Consider the following 23,248-nt stretch of genomic DNA (forward strand, 5'->3'; position numbering starts at 1 on the left):
AAAAAAAAAAAAAAAAAACTGAAAGAACATACCATAAGAACACGGTGGTGCTACTGATTCGAGATGATGGGTTAGTTACGTGAAATGAATTTGAGATGATGAACTGATGATGCCGGTTAAATCAAGAAGGACAAGGCAGATGAAGAGAGTCATGGGTATTGTGAATCTGAGTTGGAAATTATATTTGTTGGTGGTAAATGATGTTGATTTGAGAAAGTGGATGTCGAGATTCAGATGAAGGAGGTTCGATGGTGGTGACAGTTAATATGGGAATCTACAAAAGACATGATTGGACCTGAGTCGGAGTATGGTAATGGTAATGGATAAGATCAACAATAAATCCTGAGTGGGGTGAAATGAGTTGCAGTATATGGGTTGGTTCTTCTACGGGAGGTTGAATTGAAATGGTGTTGTGTTCATGGGCAGAAGATAAATTGGTTCTGCCGTTGAAGAAATAAGAGATGGTGGTGGATTACGCAATTTGCAAGGTTTAGTTTGAAGCTACATAAAGGCGTTGGTGGTTCTTGCTGGTGATGGATGAGAAGATGCAGGTAATGGGTGTAGCTCCAGCTGCAACAACACTAATGTAGAAAATGCAGGAAGGAAAGAAGATAATGGTGTTGATAGTTCTTTAAAAATATAGACACTATTTATAGATTATGGAAAGGAAGACACAATTTTATGGATGCCTTCAAAAGATGGGAAATTCTTTGTTAAAACCACATACAAGTTGTTATCTTTCGACAACAATGAAGTGCAAGTTAATGGAGTTTCTTTCAATCCAAAATATGTTATTCTGTCTTTAGAGTACGAACGACCGGAAAATGGATATATTGTGTACATAATCCAAAATATGTTATTATGTCTTTAAACTACACAAGTGTACATATATTGTGTTTGTGTCGAGTATCATTGACAAATTTTTTATGGAGCTATGAAAATGATGTTGGTGATAGTGGTTGAATGATTTGTTATGCACCTACGAAAATGGATGCATAATCTGTTATGCATTTAGAAAAATTGTTGCATAACTTGTTATGCATTCCAGAAAACGGTTGCATAACACGTTATGTAACAAATTTTTTGTTACTATTGAAACCAACAAAAAATAAGGCTGCATAACTTGTCATGCACCTACAATAATATCTACATAACATTTTATACAGTCGTGAAAATGGATGCATAACCTGTTATGCATCTGAAAATATGACCGCATAATGCATTATGCATCGAGAAAATTGTTGCACAATCTTTTATGCATCGAGAAAATAGATGCATAACCTGGCATGCATATGTAAATATGGATGCATAATGCATCAATTTTTTATGTACGCACTAAAATCAACCAAAACAAAATGGTTACATAACTTGTTATGGATGCATAACTTTGTTATCCAAATGCATAATTTGTTATGCAGTGGAGAAAATGGTTGTATAATTCGTTATGCGTCTGCAGAATGTGTTATGCATCTTTTTTGGTGGCTGCATAATAGTTATGTATCAAGTTTTCGAAAATTTTGCCTAAAATGACGATCACCTTCGATTTTTTCGTGAATTTTTTTTTTGTTGATATTCTTGTTTGTACTCGTTGCATAGCTCTCTTAAAAATATTTCCAACGATATAAAATTTGTAAAATTCCAAGGCGCGGATTTTTAGATATGTTATATCCAAGTTGCGTTGCCAATTATACCCCTGGTGCATAACCCATCATGCATACATTTTTAATAATTCCATATAATTATGGGTGTCACTGAAATAATTATGAGTGTCACGGTACCTAAAATTAATTGTGGACCTGACAATAAGAATATATTTTTTTTGGGTCTACGCCTAAGTTTCCCTTAGCGCAAACAGTATTGTTGGAGTTGATATCCCCTTTTTCCTTCTCCATTCTAACACAAGTTGTGTTATCATATGGTTTGGGTTTACCTCAAAGCTGGTTGAGGGGGATAACTTGGGTGTGCTTGATCTTCCATCTGTCTTTTGTTTTCTACATTGGTTTTTTTGGATGATTAAGAGTACGACAAAATTGGCATGGGATGAATGGTTTGAGAGAGTAGGAAAATTCAACAATATTCCGGTTCTTTCCCAAATAGATTTCTCCTCCGTAGGGAAGCTATTTTGTGACACTAATTTCAATAATGGTTTCCACATTCTTTTCTTCTAAGTCTCTGCCATAAGGAGATTTACTCTCAATGAAAATACCAGTAGAAGATGCTATATTTTTTGGACCTTCTTTAGTGATGTAATCAGTTGGAACCCTTTTCATGTGAACTCATATTGAAATTTTATCAAACTTATCTTCAAAAATAGACTGCACTCCATCAAATAGAACTCCAATCATATCCATTAAAGATCTGTTGACAACCCAGGGCTTAGGATTCATGCAAGCACTGAAGTCATCAAGATAGGAAACCAAATGAAGTGAAAATTTCTTTTTTTTCTGGAAGATAGTAACCTGCGCTTCTTTCCTTAAAGACCCGGTGGAGTTTACGATATTGTTAGATATATGAATAGGAAAAGATAAACATGTTGTGTAGTTTTCCCACAACAAACAATTTATTATCTTTAGCATGCCTTTATTCAAGCATAATGATGGTTTTGAGTGGATCTAGTATGTTTAGGTTACTTTGAAGTTTTTTAGTTAATGATTCCACATAGATAGAATCAAAAGCCATGAGATCAAGGATAACTGAAGAGACTAAAGAGTAGCTCAAAGTAGCTGAGATGGAAATATAGGAGGGTGCTTTGGTTTTATAGCTTTGAGAGAAGATTAAAAGATTATGTAGGTTTAAAGAAAATGCTTCTTCGTATATACTGACATAGACAGATCAATCATAAGCATGAGAAAATTTTAACAACTCTTCTAAGTACGAAGATTCCAAGTTCAACACTAGCATTAATTGGTATGAAGTCAAAAGGCCAGCTAAGTACGATTAGCTAGGTAAAGTACTTAGCTATACCATGTGCTTGATAGTGACAATATGGTAATGGGTTTCTGAAGATAAAGTTGTGATTAATCACATACGTAAGAGGATGTTAGAGCATAACTCGGTTGAACCCACCAAGTGTTGGTATGTCGAGTTTGGTTGTCATATTTTAGTGAATCAAAACTCATTTAAAGAGTCGCTTGATTATGTACTAGAGACAAATTCGTATAGGTTAGACTAGAAATTCTAGGATTACGAGACATACAAGTATTACTCGAAGACTTGAAGAATGTGAAGAAGTAAGAAGCTACAACGACGACATCATCCTTCCTCTTGAGGTTGGTAATAATTTGACTTGAAATGTTTCATTCCTAACGTAACTTTCAAGTCGTGCTATATTGAAAACATAATTGCGAAGATGTGAATGATTATACTCTAGTAGTAGGACATGATTACATGATCATAGTGTTACGGAATAGGATATGAAGTATAACGCTTATCTTTAGAACTTCGTATATAATACATCGACATAATCGTATGAATGCTATTGTGATTGTGTGTATGGGTAAAGGTGAAGATTTCATCATAGGAAACAATGTTTACATTTGTTTAAAGGAAGTACATTCATGAAATTGTTTTATGAATAGAAAGGGAAATCGTGAGGCTTATTGGTGTTGTTATTCATTGCATATCTTTGGATTACCAATATGTATGAGTTAGTAGAACCGATCATAACTTGTTATATATCTTGGTAAAACTAGTCACAATGCCTGACTTATGTATTGGTATGACTTTTATTAGTGTAACCGATCCTAAGTAATCACCTAAGATGGTATGATTGATATTTGTAATTGGTGTGACCGATCCTAGTAATTGGTGTAACCGATCCTAGTGACTTGTGTAACCGTTCACAAGTAATACCATGAGAATATGGTAACCTGTCCTGGTAATTGACGTAACCGATCCTGGTAACTGATGTAGCATGTCCCAGTAACCATATTAAGGTATAACCGATCCTTGTGTTTTGGTAAAACCGTAAACCCATGATTAGTGAATTGATATTTGATCAATCACATAGTTGTCTTGCAATACAGATGAACCAGTTCTAAACTTGTTTGGAAGTGTGGTATAATCGGTTCCAAGATTGTAAATATGAAAGAGGATTTACATAAGAAAAGATGTCGACATACTTTGAACATGCTCATTAACTCTTATCTTTTATTGTTCAAAGATATTCCTTAATAACTCAAGGAGATCCCAGACCGAAACTAACTTAAGAATCTTTTAATTAAGGTTACTAGTTTTATGCATATCTTTGGAGAATAAAAATTGGTAATGTGCATTTACTAATTGGAGATTTTCTAGTGAGATTTCGGTTATACTGGGCAAAGCATTTCCAAAAATTATGAAATCCGTTTTTGAAATATATTGCATATCTGTAGAATATTCGGTTTTGGAAATTCCTTGGTGTCCAAACCTCCTTGGTCTATAAATACCCAAGTTTGCATTTCGAGTAAACTATCTTAAGAGCCAGCAAAATTACTATTTTGTGTTGTTACTGGTGGAGCCGTCTATCCGGAGAGGAAATTACCCTAATTAGGCGAAATCTCTTAAGACCGCTCGTTTAAAGACTTATGTGGGATCAAGAAGCTCTATGAGTACCGTTGGTGGGAAACTATATAATTGCAGTTTATTTTAGTTTTCGACTGAATTGATTGACTAACGGTTGTTGAACTTTGATTGCACCTAGTTTGTTTATTCTTGAGAATCTTCTCTTCTGATATAAGATTCACTCAAACTAGATTGAAGTTTTGACGGGATCTTTAGAACTGTTTGTATATCTAAAGACGTTTTGTGATAATCATTGTTAATAGACCCCGTTCTGTGCGTGATTGATCACAAGAGATTCAAGTTGTTTTGTGCAGGTGTTTATTGAAGATTAAAGAAGATTTGAAGACAAAAAAGATTTCTGATTTGGTTTCTATATCTTTGATGTGCACAAAACTTGGTGGGCTGGGATACAACTAATATCGGATTTATTCGATTGATTAGTTACGTGAAGATCGGTAGCACTAATAGATATCTTGAGTTATATTTGATTGTTACAAATCCGGATCTTATTACTTCGGTAATTGAAGATTGGATTGATCTAACCAGGCAAAGGAGTTTATTGGTTAAACGGAAGAGCCTTTGCATATAACTTGAGATATTTTCATTAGAAAGAATCAGTAGATTTGTTACCAAGAAGATTTGTTGTTCCTTTACTATTTGGAATAAGATCCAAAGGAATTGTTCCAGTGCGTGCACTTATTAAATGTCGGAAGCGCAGGGATACTGAAGAAACTAGGTGAACTATAGGTTTAGTTGCTTGGTCTCAACTATACGAAGTTAGTGTTGATTTTGTATAGTGGCTTAATTCTGAGAGTATTCAATTCTGGACTAGGTCCCGGGTTTTTTTTGCATTTGCGGTTTCCTCGTTAACAAAATCTTGTTGTGTCTTATACTTTTCTATTTCCGCAATTATAATTGTTTTATTATAATTAGAAGTAAAATATACAATCGTTAATTCTGAATATACTTGATACTGATCCTATAGAGTTTGGTTAAGTCTGAACCTACTATCAAGTATTATACTTCATTGTTGTATTGTCTTGATCTTGTATCCATAGTCAATCACACAAGTTATCTTGTTGTCGTATTGTCTTGATCTCATATCCATAGACGATCACATGAAGTGTGAACCAATTCGTTGTATTGTCTCGACTCTTTCCATAGACAATCACTTTCGGTAGAGGACTTATAGGTGGATAAATAAAAGATTGTGGTATATTTGGGTACCCTCGTCTTTTCAGATGAGTACGGTGATAAGTTTGGCCAGATATATCCACGTGCAAAAGTTGCCGTTCAACGAACTTGTACTTAAGGGTTGATCAGGCAGAAAGTTGAGATAATTTTTTTTTGAGGTTGTCAGGACGGTAATAGATGTTAGCAACTTATGTGAAATCGCTATTGCTCAAAGTAGAGAATCGAATTGGTGAACTAAGGCTGCAAGACAACAATTGTAAAAACAAAAACTCACCATGATCTCTAGAATAACTTGCAATGGAAAACTCAAAGGATGCAATTAAGGTGAGAAATAATGCAAAAACATAAATTTTAGTGCATGAAAGCAAATTCTAATAATAAGACCATATTAACAGAATTTGGGATAAAGAAGAAAAGGAAATTCAATGGTTTTTTTGGTTCAACATGATAAATATAACTAGTGGATGTGATCATAGGATCAAGATAGGTAATCTTAGACCAATATCCATTTAAGTCATGGAAGGAAGCGTTTTGATGATTGTTACACCAGAAGGTGAGATCTTTCCCGTGATTTTTCATGAAGATGCAGTACCGATTGAATTGGTAGAGGTATCTAGTATTGAGGAGATGTATGATATAGTTATAGAAATATCTAGTGATGAGGAGAGGGAGTAGATAGGTGGGAGAGAATTTCAGAATCGACGAAGATCCAAAGTGGTTGCTAAGCAGTGGATGGGAAGATAATTGGTGAAGATGAGCAGTCGGAAGGGCTCAAGAAGACCAGGGATAATAGAAGACGTTGAAGAAGGTTAGATGAAGAGTTTCTTGCAATTTTGTTTGAAAAGATTCAAGCAAGTTCTATGATGAGTTTGATTACTATAATTTAATTCGTTCTTCATGTTTGTTTCTGTTTTCCATCCTGAATTATTGAGAGTTTCCAAGTAAATTATGGCTGAATTGTACGAAGTGATTTGGTTTGAAGAATTCTTGTTGTTTGCATCGATACTATGTAGGTTGTTGATTGATATTGAAGTATTATGGTATAGTTTTTTACATTTGAGTGTCTTCATCCATGGTTATTGCTGGACTAGTGGTTTTTCTTTTTCTGTATGACTGCTTCTCTTTGATGATGATGACAATCGACTTTTCATCTATGAGATCCTTATGTCTCGTCAAACAACTACGTAGCCGAGTTTCTTATACTATAAGATCAGTCTTAGTATTTTATGTTAACAATTTTCTAGATATAGTCAGTTGTAAAGGCTAAAAATAGCCAAGTCCATTATTTATACTTGAGCAAGTAGTTAATAGAACAATGAGTTTTAAGATAGAAATAATCTTGCTTCATCTATTAGTTCACATGAGCTCTGTATGAGCAACACTAATCACTATGTTCATACATCTCATTATTTATTATAACAATTTATAATAATTTCGAACATCTAAATTCTATCAAAAACCACTGGTCCTTAAAATCTGACAAGGAAAGGGAAAATCTTGCTTGGAATGGAGTGTCTAGCATTGAGAATATGGAACGTGAAATGTGCATCCCTGCTAGAGAAGATTGTAATTTGGGTTTAGGTTTTGCTTGACAAGTTTTCCTTCCTTGAGCAAGTCCGGTGGAGAATGTCCATTTGATGGTCCACGTGGATTGGCAAAGTTACTTTCTTAAAGTGGAGAAAAGGTCACCATAGATGGTGGAATCAATCAGCCGTGACTGGGGACGGTCATCGTCAAGGCCTTGGCCGATCGCTTATTTTCATGGTTGATTGTCAAGGCCATGGACGTTCACTTCTTTTATACCACTAACGGCTATATATATTCCGATAACAGAAAAAATGGTTATGTTTTCATATCTATAAATTATACTCGCTTCAAACACGGAACTCACACTAAAATTTACTTCTTTCTTGAATTTTTTTCTACTAAAATCTCTTCGAATTTTTATTTTAGTTTTTTAAATTTCTCAATTAAAACGTTTCAAATTGCATCTCAAGTTTTTTCAGAAGAAAACTTGAAGTTGTTGTTGTTAAAATATGTGCTAGTTTTAATAAATTGGAAATCGTGAGACGGAAAAGAATAGTGCAAGTCTTAGAATTTAACCCACAAAAAATTTCTGCTAAAAGGCAAAGAAGAGCTCAAGTGTTGAAAGTGAATAATTGAAGTTACAAAACCAAGGAAAAACTTTTTAATAGCGCTTTGGATGGAATCACAATGCTAAATATTTTCTTAGATTTCTATTAAAGTCTTTATTTAGGTTTTTTTCTTTCTGTTGATAATCAACCATTAGTATTTAATTCCATTAAGAAACATTTTCATGATGGTTTTCAAGAAAAATAAGTACATCATAATCATGAAACAAATACAATGAAAGATGCAAAATATAAATAAATCGCGAACAGAAAAAGCGATCTACAACAAAAGCACTCATATCTTGTACGTTGAGATTGAAGAAGGAATGGTACTCGAAATCACAGTTCGACCATTTTGATTGATTTTTTTTCTTGAAAAATAGATACTCCAATTAGAGATGAGTGATTTTTCCAAAAACTCATGTGTAGCGAGAAGCCTGGAAATCCTAGATCTATTATTCTGCTGAAGAAGATTTTGACCTTGCCTGTGTCAAATCGCCGATGTACTTGTATCCGAAAAACCTAATCCCCAAATAAATCTATAAAAAAAACACTATAAAAATGCAGATTAGCGAAGACAAGAATTTTCATAATAGCGAAGAAAATTATTTAAGACGATGAAATAATTCATAGATAATATCAACCCTATAAAATAAAATTTTAAAAAAGTAATCTTTGCTCATATCTATCCCCCAAAGGCCTAGATCCGAGCAAAGGAAGAAGATGATAGACCCTCCCTACAAGATGATAGTTTTTTTTTTTTAATGTAATGTACAAGGTTTGTATCTTTAGAAAAGTGAAGCACTTATATTGATTAATTCAAATAGTTTATAACTTAAAATTTGGACTTATACTTTTAGTTTGTCGGTATTCATTACATTTAGACTTACATATAATTAATCAGGGTCGGACCAATAGGGGAAGCAGGAAAAGCCCCCCATTGGGGCAACAAGGCCTAGAAGGCAACAAAATTGTTATTTTACATTTAGGGTTTTCATCAAAATAAAATTATTTGTAGGGGCTTATTCATAAATTATGTGATGTGGGGAAGAAACTAAATAGTTTAGGGCTAAAATGGAAGTTCTTATACCCGTTCCAGTAGATAATTCTTACCGTCATTCTTCTTTTGAATTCTTGTCTATGCTTATAGTTTATTATTATTGTTGTTGGATCATAGATTGATCATTGATGTTAGGCAACTCTTTTAGGCGATCAAATTTTTAGAATAATATGTCTTTGGTTATGAATTTTGGAGTTAAATCTCAATGAAATATCATTGCCTATAGAAACTAAACTAAACGTTACTAGTGTGTGTGCTAGTGTAGTGCAACTATCCTAAATGCTATCATCGGTACTTCTACCATTGTTAGTAACGAAGCATCACCGTCCAAAGTCCTGATTGGTACTTTGATGAAAAATTAGTAAATTCTTATAAATAATTTCTTCTGGCATATCTTTTTCTTATTTACCTATATATATTTGGTTAAGTTTTTGTTAAAATTTCATTCCACTAATCATAGTTCTTTTTCACTTTGAAAATGAATACTGTAAATAAGTATTACGATCTCAAAAGGGAAAAAAGAAGTGTTATGGCTCTACCTTCATTTGTGTGACGGACAACTATATAATTATGGGGCAAAAAAGGTTGTCCGCTTCGGGGCAAAAAAGATTCAGGACCTGCCCTGAATTAATTTGGTTACACTAAAAAAAAGGTAAAATAATAATTGTATTTTGAGTATTTTTGAATATTAGCTACGACCATATTTTTAACATTACCAATGACTGTATGACAAAAGTGTATAACATTAGCATATTTTTACAAAAGTGTATAACATTAGCATATTTTTACAAAAGTGTATAACATTAGCATATTTTTAATGTATGACTGTATAACATTACCATATTTTAATATTAGAATTATACACATCGCTGATAGTTTTTTTTTCTAAACGTCAACTGCCGAATGCATCCTCAACCCGCAACATCAAAAGTGTTCTAAAATCATAGGGAAAAAATGTATCTGAAAAAACAAGCAGAAGAGCTTAGTCAGTTATGTTAAAAGAATAATCATAGTCTGATACAACGCACTTAGATGTATTCTAAGTGTCTATAAGTAGATTGTTTAGGCATCAAAATGCTCATTGAATCACAACGAAAAAGGATTAGATATTAGAACCACATATGCTAGATGATGCTGTGAAGACTAAAGAAGATGAATAGGTATCAGCACCATGCAAAATCATGAAATTTGAAGCCAAATTGAAAAATTTATAGTGCACCCATTGTGAAGAAGAAGATCACCTAAAAAGCATTGTCCACGGAAAATTATTATACTCTCATACCCGGCTGGCTAAAACTCTTATATGTATATTTACACTTCTACAAAAGAAGACACATATGAAACGCAATTCTAAAAAATATCTTATAAGTTTTATGCTGGAGTGGACTGATTAAGTGTATGAACTGATTAGCTATCATTTTATGTTTTAATGTGATGTTATGCTGTACTACGTAAACAATGAAAATATCTTTGTATTTTTACCATCACTGTACTCATACGGAGCTACATTGAAGCGAAGGGTACCTCCCGCCTATCCTAAATGTTTTCTAATCTCTTGAAATCCTTTACGTTTACCACTATTTATTGGAAAAGAATTATTAATTATCCTCCTAGATTTTATTTATTTAACTTTACACTTGTTTGTAAATTTTTAGCTCCGTCCTTGAGTGTATTATCATAACTAATTTGAAAGCAAACTACATTGTATTAAAGCATCCTATAAATATATAATGTACTTTGTTAACATAAGACTCATTTATCATTCAGATAAAACTAAATTATAACACTTGTTAATTAGCCCGGATGGCGAAGCATTTAGGAAGCAGAATGAGTTATACCCGTGAAGTTATTGGAGGAAACAAGCTTCGTAAATGAAAGGATTGTTGTTAAGTAGTTGTCATATTGTTAGTGTTTTTTGTACCACTTCATATTAGCAGTTTCGCCGTTCAGTTTACTCCGATTAATTTGCATTATACCTGAGTTGCAAATTGCGGGAATTCGTAATTAATTGTTAGAAATAACCCGACAACCTTTGAGCATCACGTATTCTTGAGTTTCCCATTTCTGTTGTTAACATTGCAAAAATGTGGCCAAAATCCAGCTTCGATATGGTTTGATCACTATGGATAATTCTTCTTGTTTTGAAAAAATAGAAATTGTACAAATAGCTAAATCTTCTTCTTGAACATACTTAGAACTACGAACTCTATGAGGTATTTTTCGTGATTAGAGAGAGACTAACAAGTTATTTAACGGGAAGTAAAAGAATTGTTGGACGTAGAAAAGGTGATTTTAGAGTGGAAAATAATTGAATTTATAAATGATGGAAATGTAGTCGTTGGATGAACTAACCATTATTCGCTCTTGATTGGCCTACCATGTAAACATGAAACAAACATCGTCTCAATCTGAACCAAGTCTCGACCTAGGCTCGGCCAAAAAATAAATAAAAAAAGAAAGAAATAGAAAAACAGAAGAAGAAAATAAAATAAAATAAATTGAACTTGAGTAGGAATAAGCAAATGCTCAGACTTGAACTTTTGCCACCCAGTTTGACCATTTTTTGACCATTTCCCCACCTTCTGGGTATGCTTACTTTGTTTTGAGTTCTTACTTCATGTTGTAGCACTAAACAGTGCATTTTTTGGTTTATCATTTTCTTTTCAATTCTCTCTGTTCCATTTTACTTGATATTTTAGGGGCTTTTTTATGTTCCAAAATAGATGAGTATTTAGATATTTTTTTTCCAAATTCTCACTAATTTATCCTTGCTTTGGAATCATTACCATACCATTAATTTTCATTGAAATCAGTAAATAGATAATTAATCTAATTTTTAAATCAACTCTATGGAGAATTAGTACTCTATCCCAAGTAAATTACAACGGGATTCGTAATTTACACTAAATATAGAAACTAAAAACTAGGTACTTTAAATATTTAGAAAGCTATTAATATGGGTAAATTGAGAAATTTTTTTTACTCTCTATGTTATTTAATCTGCGTGAAAAATTCTACAACATCAAGTAAAATGGACCGGAAGGAATAATATTTTACTTTAGTTTTGGACAAACCTTGTTGAAAAAGCTCCTCCAAAACCGCCTAGACCCAACCCAATAATCAAGGTACTACAATGCGATTCTGCCCATCGCCTTTCAAAACTTTTGTTTTTGTACTTGCAAGATTTTCGATTTTTTAGGCATCCAAGGTGGGTAGAGCCAAAAACATTGCACATTTTTTTTGCGAGTGTATATCACGTCAACTCGAAATATGTAAAGCCCTCTTTTCTAGTTTACACAATCCCAAGCGAGTTACAATCCCCATGACCTCATCTTCTTCATGCCACTAAACAAGCAGTACAACCAAAATTAATCTCAATGCATATTTGATTTCACTGTTAAGAATGGCCGATTACCATGGAGCAGGAAGCTCCACATCAGAAATAACCATGGACATTGGGTTGATCAGTAATGACAACGACAATGGCATTGCTAGGAAGCAGTCCTTCGGCTATACAGTCTCACCTCACTCTCAACAAGCTACATCATTGATCCAAAGAAGGGCGAAATTCGATCTACCCGTAAACTCTGAACATAAAGCCAAAGTCGTGAAACTATTCTCCTTTGCAAATCCACATATGAGAACCTTTCATCTTTCTTGGATTTCCTTCTTCACTTGTTTTGTATCAACATTTGCTGCTGCTCCTCTTGTTCCGATTATACGCGACAATCTAGACCTAACCAAAACCGATATTGGTAATGCAAGTATTGCTTCAGTCTCCGGTGGTATCTTTTCCAGGCTTATCATGGGAGCTGTCTGTGACTTGTTAGGACCAAGATATGGTTGTGCATATTTTATGATGCTTTCTGCACCCGCTGTGTTTTGCATGGCTTTGGTTTCATCTCCTGGTGGATATGTTGCTGTTCGATTCGTGATTGGGTTTTCGCTGGCGACATTTGTTTCTAGTCAATACTGGATGAGTACTATGTTCAATGTTAATGTCGTCGGCTTAGTGAATGGTACGTCGGCCGGATGGGGAAACATGGGTGGTGGTGCGACGCAACTCTTAATGCCTTTGCTATACGAGTTAATCAAAAAGTTCGGTTCAACTTCCTTCACGGCTTGGCGTATTGCATTCTTCATCCCTGGCTGGATGCATATCATTGCAGGGCTTCTAGTTTTGATACTTGGCCAAGATTTGCCTGATGGAAACTTGAGTTGCTTACAGAAAAAGGGTGATGTCGGCAAGGACAACCTCTCCAAGGTCAGTTTAAATCTTTGCTTAATTTATGATTAAATCATTTTCTGTTGGTTATCTTAATCAGTTTTTATTTGGTTCACTAGGTTTTGTGGTATGCTGTTACAAACTATAGGACATGGATCTTTGTTCTTCTTTACGGATTCTCCCTGGGTGTAGAATTAACCACCGATAATGTTATCGCTGAGTACTTCTACGACAGGTTCGATCTTAAGCTCCATGTAGCCGGCATGATAGGCGCATTAGGCATGGCAAACATTGTATCTCGCCCATTTGGTGGTTATCTCTCGGACTTGGGTGCACGCAGATATGGAATGAGGGCTCGATTATGGAACCTGTGGATCCTCCAGACAATGGGAGGTTTATTCTGCATTTGGCTAGGCCTTTCCAATTCACTTCCAGTTGCAATCTTCACAATGATCATGTTCTCCTTATGTGCTCAAACTGCATGTGGAGCTACATTTGGTATAATTCCGTTCATTTCTCGACGATCTTTAGGTGTAATTTCTGGTCTGATTGGCGCAGGAGGCAACTTTGGTTCGGTGTTAACTCAGTACTTGTTCTTCACGAGATCAGACTTCACAACTAGCAAAGGCATAACGCTCATGGGGATCATGACAGTAGCTTTCACACTTCCGGTGGCATTAGTACATTTTCCCCAATGGGGCAGTATGCTTTTGCCTCCATCAAAAGATTCTGCCATATTCAACGAGGAGTATTACTATGGATCTGAATGGACCGACGAAGAGAAAACAAAGGGGTTGCATTCGAATAGTATCAAGTTCGCTGAGAACAGTCGAATAGAACGAGGTAGCCACCACATCGATGGTGGTACCAGGAATTTTCTTCGGGTTGGGCACTTGGAGAAAAATTTTGTGCCTCATGTTTAACAATGTTTTGAGACTAGTTTGATTTTGTTAATATTCGTGGGAACAGCTTTCTTGGATTTTGTTAAAAATGAATATTCTTCTTCCATACACTTTGGTAATAATAGATCCCCAAAAACCTTACACAAGTAAAAAGAATATATAAGATTCTTAAAATGCCTAGTATCTGCACTAGATTCACATAAACTTTAGAGATCCCAAGTATCTTAATTAGCTGGCTTAATCAGGAACCCTGAAATTTGGTTTTTGATTCCATTATTTTATATAGAAATATGGGAAGCTGGAATCAGGACTAGAGAAGATGCAACTTCAGTTGGGTAAACGTGAAATTGTTTCGAGTTTTCAGTTTCATTTGCTTACAGCCTCAGAGAGTTTAAAAGAAAGGCGACCGTCGAATCTTCAGATCTTGAATCCTACTAATTCATTGTAGCACGTCTTAACTAATTTCATGAGAAAGCTATGACTATTCATTAATTTGGCTGTATACATTTACAGAAGAAGATCGGCATACCACAGGTGAAAAGTTTATCACTGAATTTGCAAAACCCATGGACCACGGACCACCAAATTAGCAATTGTTTGGTAAACCCAAAGCCCACTTTGCACAAACCTAGAAATTCTGGGAAGAGTTTTGCAGCTTTTGATTTTCTCTCAGCTGTGAGTTTTTGCACAAATTGCTGAAATTAGTATGCAGAGTTTTGGTAAGGCAGCTTACATCAAATAACTGAGGGGGTTGGCAACAAATAGAGAAACAAAACTGAGGTAGTACTAATAAGATTTTCTTATTTTATTAGAAATCATTTTCTGCTGGGAAACGTTTGCAACGAGGAAATGTGTCTGAAATTGCAAAGGTGAGAGAAATTCAGAGCTTAAGATTTCACCCAAAATAGTTAGCAGATATAATAGATGCTCACTGTAGAGGCTAAGCCATGACAAGTTGAGGAAAATTAACATCCTTCTCATTTGGTCAAATTTTATTACTTACAGGTTCACCATACAGAACATGGGTGGAAAAAAAGTGCATGTGCTATCACATTCAATAACAAGGGTATGCTCGTTAGATTACCTACAAAAGAAGTTTCAAAGAATGTCTTGCATGCACCTGCAATCTTTCAGTGAGCTGAGCTGTAAACATCTTAGGAGGTAATAATATGAGATGATAAATCTTTCATAGAGTCGAGTTTTATGCTGGTTACTAACACAGCATCTCAATTTTCGAGGATGCAGAGTTTAACGATGTCAGGTGCTATTTCCTTGAGTAGACTCCAAAACGCCAACTATTCCACCAGTAGAGGTAGAAGAACCAGAAATAGTAATAGAAGAGGAAGATCACCTCGTTATACCTGTAGTTATCTCTCCACACGAACCATAAAGGCATGGACCAATAAGAATGGTAAGCATGACTTGACCAAGGTGATTTCCCCAGCCTTTGAGAGCCCCCCATCCCTGTGCCAACTTTATATAAAATCTTTCGAGTAGCCTCCAAGAATGATATGTTTTGCACCTGCGGTGAACCGAGTTGTAGACATTGTTTAGGAGGTAAACAATGGTACAAACTTAAAAATCTTTTTACCTCAGCTTTTGAAGAGCCAAGATTTTCGCTCACATATTTATACACACAGCATTGCATCTCAACTTCCAAATAAATCAGCAAACGATGTTGCTCACCTCTGGCCAATCCAAAAAAGGAGACATTCTGGGAGGCTTCAATATATAAAGTTTTTCTTTAGAGAGTAATCACTCCTTCGGATCTGGCTGCTAGAATTGCTAACTTCTAAATTACAAAGACCACACTCCCATAAATCACCATACCAAAATATACCCCAGCAATAAACAATCACCCATAAAGAGTTGACCAATCATCAGCCATCAACACCCAAAATCACCGCCACCATCAGCAAACAACCACCAACAAAATTAGAGTTTGTGTTTAGTTTTGGGAGATTTTCTAAACATCAATAGAGAGAGTTGTCTTTATATAAACTAAATTTCATCTTACAGTTACCATTAATGTCTGTAATAATAGCTGTCGTGTGTCCTTCGTCATAAATATTTTCCCGTTTCCTATGTTTACAAACAATCGTGCTGTTATGCAGCTGAGAAGATGGCGATTACTTGCATACAACTTTGAGTGAAGAGTTGCCAGCTCTTGTTGGGTAGCCCACATTAACGCAAACTCCTCAGCTGCTTGCCTAACTGCCAGAACGTCAAGTAACCATAAAAGGTCACTTTAACACAATTCTCTCACTCAGGAAGGTCATAAAATATGAGTGGTAAGAGGGAAATATTAAACAAGATTAAAGTGGTTCAGTCAATTTGACCTACATAAAACCCATATGGGTGAATTGTATTAGAGATCTCTAGAATTCACATAGATCGTTTTACAATAACACTGATATTCATATTTATAGAATAACATGATAAATGACAAAGCTAAACCTAACTAACAATCTTGACTAGGTAAAGCTATAAATCTTGAAGCTGGCTTGGTCTTCTGATATCTTCCGTGGATTCACAACCACCTCAATATTTTCGGTGGTAGATATGTACCATATATTCCAATAGAAGGTATGATGTGCTAATAAGAGCTTTAAAACAAAAGATTCTACTGCAAATTGGAAAACACATGGTTCCGAGGGTACATTAATTATTTTGTATTTCTCATACGAAGTTGCAGAGGTACATGGAATGCTGGATGGAGAGATAACATGACTAACCCCACTTTAAATCATCCTAATTACCACTCTAAGTCAGCATTAGTGGTTACGGTAGCAAACCTCAGCTTGAACAAACTACATTGAAGACTACCAGAGGTGGCTAACTCATCTGACAAACTACAAGTTCATCTGGCTAAACTTGAAAAGATAATAGAACAATGAGACTTATATGACTCACGGAAGCACACAATTATCAAATGCATAAAGAAACCAGAAGGCAGTGAAGTAAACATAGAATCATAACTCACATTCAACAATCGCAACTTCAGTCCTAGTGCTCCAGCCAAAGGTTCTGAATTAACCAAAAACGGGCGAATTAAAGATGAAATAACAAGCACAATATCCATTACCCTTGCTTGTAAAGAATTAAACTTAGTAAAATTTCTGTATCTTACACCCAAATAAATAAAGTAAGAAATTGTTGGAACAATTGCCGAAATCCGCCTGTAAAACAGTCACAAAAAAAAACGAAACAAATATGTTATGGCTGAGTCACAATCAGGTCGCCGCGTCGTTTCCGGGATAAAATAGCCGAGTAAATCTCTTTCACAATCACTCTTGCACTTGGAGAGTATGTGATACGTGTACACTTCTATTCTTGCTCAAAATCAATCTCTAGAAAAATAAGTGATGACCACACACTCATTTTTCTTTCTCTCAAAATTCTTTTCTTTTCTTTTAAACTCCAAAAACATTAACTAAAAAACTCTATAATGTTTTCCAACCAAAAATTTGTTTTCATACTCAAGAGATTCAAAAAGTTTAATGAAAACATTTATATAGTTTAATAAAAACCATTTATTCTTGTAACATGTAATGGTCAAGGTATTTATCACAAATAATAAATTGCTTTTATGAAGATCATTAAGACTATTAAAAATACTTTTAATAAAAATAATAAATGGAAATACATTTTTTGTTTTAAAACATATATTTCCAACAATCCTCCACTTTTATTTTTAAAAAACATTGAGCAATATCTATATAGTAATGTGCATAAGCAAAGGTATCTTTCGATTTTGAACCTTTACATAGTGCTAGACTCTCTAGAAATCTGACCATAGAGTGAACGTAAGTCTTTGAACTCTAGGAGATAAGAAGATTGTCTAACACACACGAAACTATACTAGTGTAAAGTCTAAAGCCAGCACATTACAACCCTGTGCATGAATCCCGGTTTAATGAATGATCTAAAGAACTTCCCATATTCTCATAGAAAGCAGACACACTTTCACATCCATATAGGTGAGTCTATCAAGAGTACTCATGTAGCTAACTACCCCACTCTAAATAGAGATATAGACATCATTAAGAGTTTTAGGAACAAAAACTTAACCTTAACTCGCTTCAGGATATCATGCGTGGGATGAATTCTCAAAAGCATGATTCCGTGTCTACATATTATCCGTGAATTAGTCCCATTTGAACCTATATTTTGGGATCTCCATTCATAGGTAGAGATTACCTTTTGAACCTACTTCTGAAATCTTGAGTTATAGGTTGGGTGTCCATCACGAACAACTATGTTCATATCATTTGTGAATCGTTATTCCCTTTGAACCTATTTCTAGGTGGGTATCCATCGTAAATGACTCAATTCTCAACGGGCATCAACATCATCCTATAAGATGTATTCACACCTTCTTATTAATCATTTCGTCAAAGGATTAACAATAACTCTTTTAAGACCATATATAATCCATTCTAATAGCATCAAAAATATTTTTTTATCGCCTTATATGTGGACTCTACCGTTGTAATTAACGGTTCTCAATTCTTGCAATAGCCGCGGTACTATCGCATTGGATTAATATTTCTGTTCTTCCTCTATCTAGTAGAGGACTGAATCACTTTATCCCTTGGAGGATTCATTTGAGAAGATATCTCAATCACCATCGCAATAATATCCTTAAAGGATTGCGGCAAACATTTTTAGATACTGTATATCTAGGTTTAAGGTTCTTTTCAGGCACCTCATAACCTTCTCAATATTTTACTAATTACCCATACATGGATTATTAGTAAATCTGCATATATGTAACCCCCACTACAAAAGTAATATACGTATAGTCCATCACGTAGCAAGAAGCAATGCCATGATACCATACTCATTTTATTTTTCTAGTTCAATCACACACAATCACAAGCACTATAATACTAGAATGAAATGAGTGAAAACTAGTTCATAAAGACTATATTTTTTTATTTCTTTACAATTCTTTTTCAATGTAGTGGAATAGATCCGTTAGAAATGTTTCAATTCAAAATTTACACTATCTTCATCCAAGTCTTTCATGTCAAATAATAAACTAAGCATGTTCTCAGTTTCATTAACATCGTCCGAGTTAGAATACAAATTCAATGAATCACTTATGCATATATAGCAAACAATCTTATGTGTTTGTCACGTCAGTCAATTTTTGAAACCATTTGATTCAATTGCTTCAGAGCTTGTGTCAAAATAAATAATGACGTATCAAATTTATATGCATTTCGTTCTTATGGGAACTACGGAGTTTTTCATGCTTGATTTACATAGATTCAACATTTAATTCATTCAATATATTTTTCTACATATGATATACAACAAATCACGCATTGTAGAAACAATATCACCAATCAAGAATGTAAATCCAGAGACATGAAAGCAAGAATCAAAATTAGTTACCCTTTCTCTATTTGTCAAACTCAAACATTTGGTTCTTAAAACCTTTTTTTTTCGCAAGAATTAAAATTATGAGGAGTTAAGTATCTCAAACAAGGTTATGACTAAAATTCTTTTTAGTCTTACCACTTACACATCCGTTCTTAATGATCTTGTGATCTCCATTCCTAGCTAGCTCTTTAATCTAAGTTTAGTGTTCAAACATACATAGGATAAAGAACCCCCACTATTTTTCATCTCAAAAGGAAATTTCAAATCAACACCACAATATTTTAAATTGAGAAGTTGCTTATGCAAATTGCATTTCTACCCACGTTCATTCAAAATTTCTATAAACTTTGTTAGACGTCGGATTTCGGTGTTTAATACCAATTCAAAAACTAGAAAGTTTCCTCATTCATACAAAAATTAGAAATAATTTTTAAGCGCAAATAATTTCTCTAAATTCATATTTGACGCGCTATGTGTTCTTGCTCATTACTAATAAAGTAATTATTAAATTCCAAATCCTTTTGGCACAATATAGAGGACGACCAAACAAACATTTTTCTTTAAGACATCATTTCATTATTCACTACCCAAAAGATCAATATTAGTCACCAAGTTAGACTTCGTGAAACACCAAAAATATCTTATAAAATTCTCAAACATTTTATTTCATCCGATGCTTTTGTAAGCTAGTAAGATTGGGAGCCTACATGCTTTGTAGACCCGGGTAAAATTTGATACATGTCACTTAAAAAAATCTTAGAAAATTTAGAGGAAAACACATCATGCTCACTAACTCAAAAAAAAAAAAAAAATCATAGAAGCAAGATAAAATCACATATTTCAAGCACTCCAAAGATTCAGTCATATCATATAAACAATACAATATTTGGTTCAAACATTCCATTGATAACATATTTATTGTAGTAATGCAATGATCAAGTTCATAAAATCTTTTAATCTCAATCTTGTTAAAAACAAGATAGGCGGAAACTAGTTTCTTTCTCATTTTGGTGGTATGAACATCTTTAACAAGATAGTTCTACCGGAACCAAACTTTTCAGACCATACCAATACCAAGAAGCATAGAGATGTGAGTATAACTCAACACCACTTTCTTTCAAACGATTTCGTTCAACTTTTGAAACCATAACCTATGAAAACAAATATGGTGTGAAACACCAATATATATCACCTCTCACCGTATCCAAATTTCACATTAACTTAGCTTGAAAAGGATTGTTAATAACATTTGATATTTTTGCAATGCCATGCCGTAACACTTGGTTTAAAGCAAGCATATCAAATAACTTCATAATTAAAATTATGTTCATTTCTTGGTGAGGGTTGGTATGGATATTTGTTTTGACTAGGTTTCTTATTCTTTCGGTTTTGGTTTGGTGTCAAATTTTATCTCATAAGTTCCAAACTTGTATGAGTCACACATTTATTATCATAAATAATAATTCTCAATATCTAGTTTCCATACAACTCATTCTAAGATTGAACAATCAATTTATTTCGATCTAGAATGCAATTATTTGATCACCACAATAACTACAAATAGTTCTTCAAACATACCTCGTTTTATTTGAAATCTCAACTGGTCATAAACCAATGTCCACTATTTCCACACCAACAAAGAAATCATCAAACCATTGCTCCATACGTCGATTAATCTCTAGTATTTACTCGCAATTTTTGTTTTCATTGGGAAACAAAAAACTTTCTCAAGTAAGTGAAATTATCACCTGTCACAATCATTTAAATGTGAGCATTTGTAACCCAAAATAAGTAAGGTATGCACTTATATAATTACTTAAAAATCAAATAAAAATTAGTACTCCAAGTATCACATAGAAATAAAGTTTTACAGTTATAACGTCATAGATTATAACTTTCTACTAACCACATTACCAAACATATGGCATGAACTAGTTTGATTTCCAACAGTGATATTATCTTTTCATTACCAAAACAAGAATAAAGTACTAAAATCAAAACATGATTTTTATTGTAAGTTCTTACATCTCTAACCTCTAAACTCAAGTATCACGACTCATACTTCGGACATATATACACAGCGATCTTAAAATCATAACATCTCTCAAACCAAAAATCTAAATAGAAATTTTCAAAATGGGTTTTGAAGATAAGTTCATGATCTACAAGTTTCATGTTACACACGAATTCAATATATAAACACAAAAATCAAGAATACAAATTCAATCATGAGTAATTTTTCACTCGTCAGAATTTTTTCAGCAACGTTATGCAGTTTTCTAAATTACTTTAAAAATACTTTTCGAACTCCAAAAATTATGATATTTTACGTGGAGGATATTTAAGATGTCTAATATATATGGTTAAAATTTCAAGACCCAATTATTTTTTGTTAAGGAGATGCACAGAAAACTCCGTAATATGTTACACCCCATGTCCAATACGAATAAACATCAATTTTAGTTATAAATAATCTAAAATTCCAAGAATCATGAGAATAATATACCATAGTGATTCGTTAAAATAAAATAAACAATGATACTTATCGTGTTTCAGCAATTGGTTCTCGTTTAATCTCTATGGCAGAAGAAAGCGTCTTAAAATTGTTGAAACAATTGTCGAAGTCCGCCTGCAAAACAATCACAAAGAAAAACCAAACAGATATGTTATGGTTGAGTCACGACCAGGTCGCTCTCTTTAATACGTTTCTTGGCTCTGCCCAAAATTGTGCAAACAGTTCTTTCATGTCGCGTCGTCCTCAGGATAAAACAGCTGTGTAAATCTCTTTCACAATCACTCTTGCACTTTGAGAGTATGTGATACGTGTACACTTCTATTCTTGCTCAAAATCAATCTCTAGAAAAATAAGTGATGACCACACACTCATTTTTCTTTCTCTCGAAATTCTTCTTCTTTTCTTTTAAACTCCAAAAACATTGACTAAAAAACTCTATAATGTTTTCCAACCAAAAATCTGTTTTCATACACAAGAGATTCAAAAAGTTTAATGAAAACATTTATATAGTTTAATAAAAACCATTTATTCTTGTAACATGAAACGGTCAAGGTATTTATCACAAATAAAAAATTGCTTTTATGAAGATCATTAAGACTATTAAAAATACTTTTAATAAAAATAATACATGGAAATACATTTTTTGTTTTAGAACATATATTTCCAACAGAAATGCAATCAAACCAACACTGGGTATTGATTTATAGAATCCTGTGAATAGGATTAGTGGATGGAATGCTAGTTTGAAGAGTGGGTATTTGGAAAATAAATATGTTCCGTAATTTAATCGATTCAAGAATGGGATGAAGTATACAAATACTAAAATTAATATCTCTGTAGCTGGAAATTTTGGAGTATTTTTTTTGAATTTCCGGACTCCTATTTTGACATGATGCCACACAAATTGACTTCAATGATTTTGTTTTTCTTGGAGATAATGTGAAAGAATTAGGATTTTGTAGGGTTTTAGGTGAAAGAAATTGGAGTTTGTGTTTCTGAGTGATTGGGTAATTAGGGAACGAGCAAGAAGCTCTGAGAGTTATTTTTGGCAATGAAAATGATGAATTGAGATTGGAACAGTAAAGGGGGTAATAAGAGCTTAAGTTTTGTTTTTGACGATGATGATGATGATGAGAAGGATGGATTGAAGCAAGGATAAGCAGGTGAAGAGAAGAAGAAGCCATTAGCGTTTCTAAGCACTACAAGAGAGTTCGAAGAGAAACTGGAATCTCCCGCGGAACTCACAGGCTCTATCGCAGAGTTCGGAGAGAAAGTGAAATCTCCCGC

At 33.9% G+C, this 23,248-nt stretch overlaps 1 protein-coding gene across 1 annotated transcript; it reads left to right on the forward strand.

The window, feature by feature from the left end:
- The first annotated feature begins 12,331 nt into the window (after positions 1 to 12,331).
- Positions 12,332 to 15,192, forward strand: LOC113351679 (high-affinity nitrate transporter 2.1-like). The gene is made up of 5 exons (XM_026595622.1): positions 12,332 to 13,192; positions 13,273 to 14,070; positions 14,569 to 14,730; positions 14,868 to 14,924; positions 15,061 to 15,192. The coding sequence occupies exons 1-5, from the start codon at positions 12,332 to 12,334 to the stop codon at positions 15,190 to 15,192; spliced, it is 2,010 nt and encodes a 669-aa protein (XP_026451407.1).
- Positions 15,193 to 23,248: the final 8,056 nt, after the last annotated feature.

This window comes from Papaver somniferum, chromosome 2 (genome assembly GCF_003573695.1).
Source record: "Papaver somniferum cultivar HN1 chromosome 2, ASM357369v1, whole genome shotgun sequence".
Taxonomy (NCBI): Eukaryota; Viridiplantae; Streptophyta; class Magnoliopsida; order Ranunculales; family Papaveraceae; genus Papaver; species Papaver somniferum.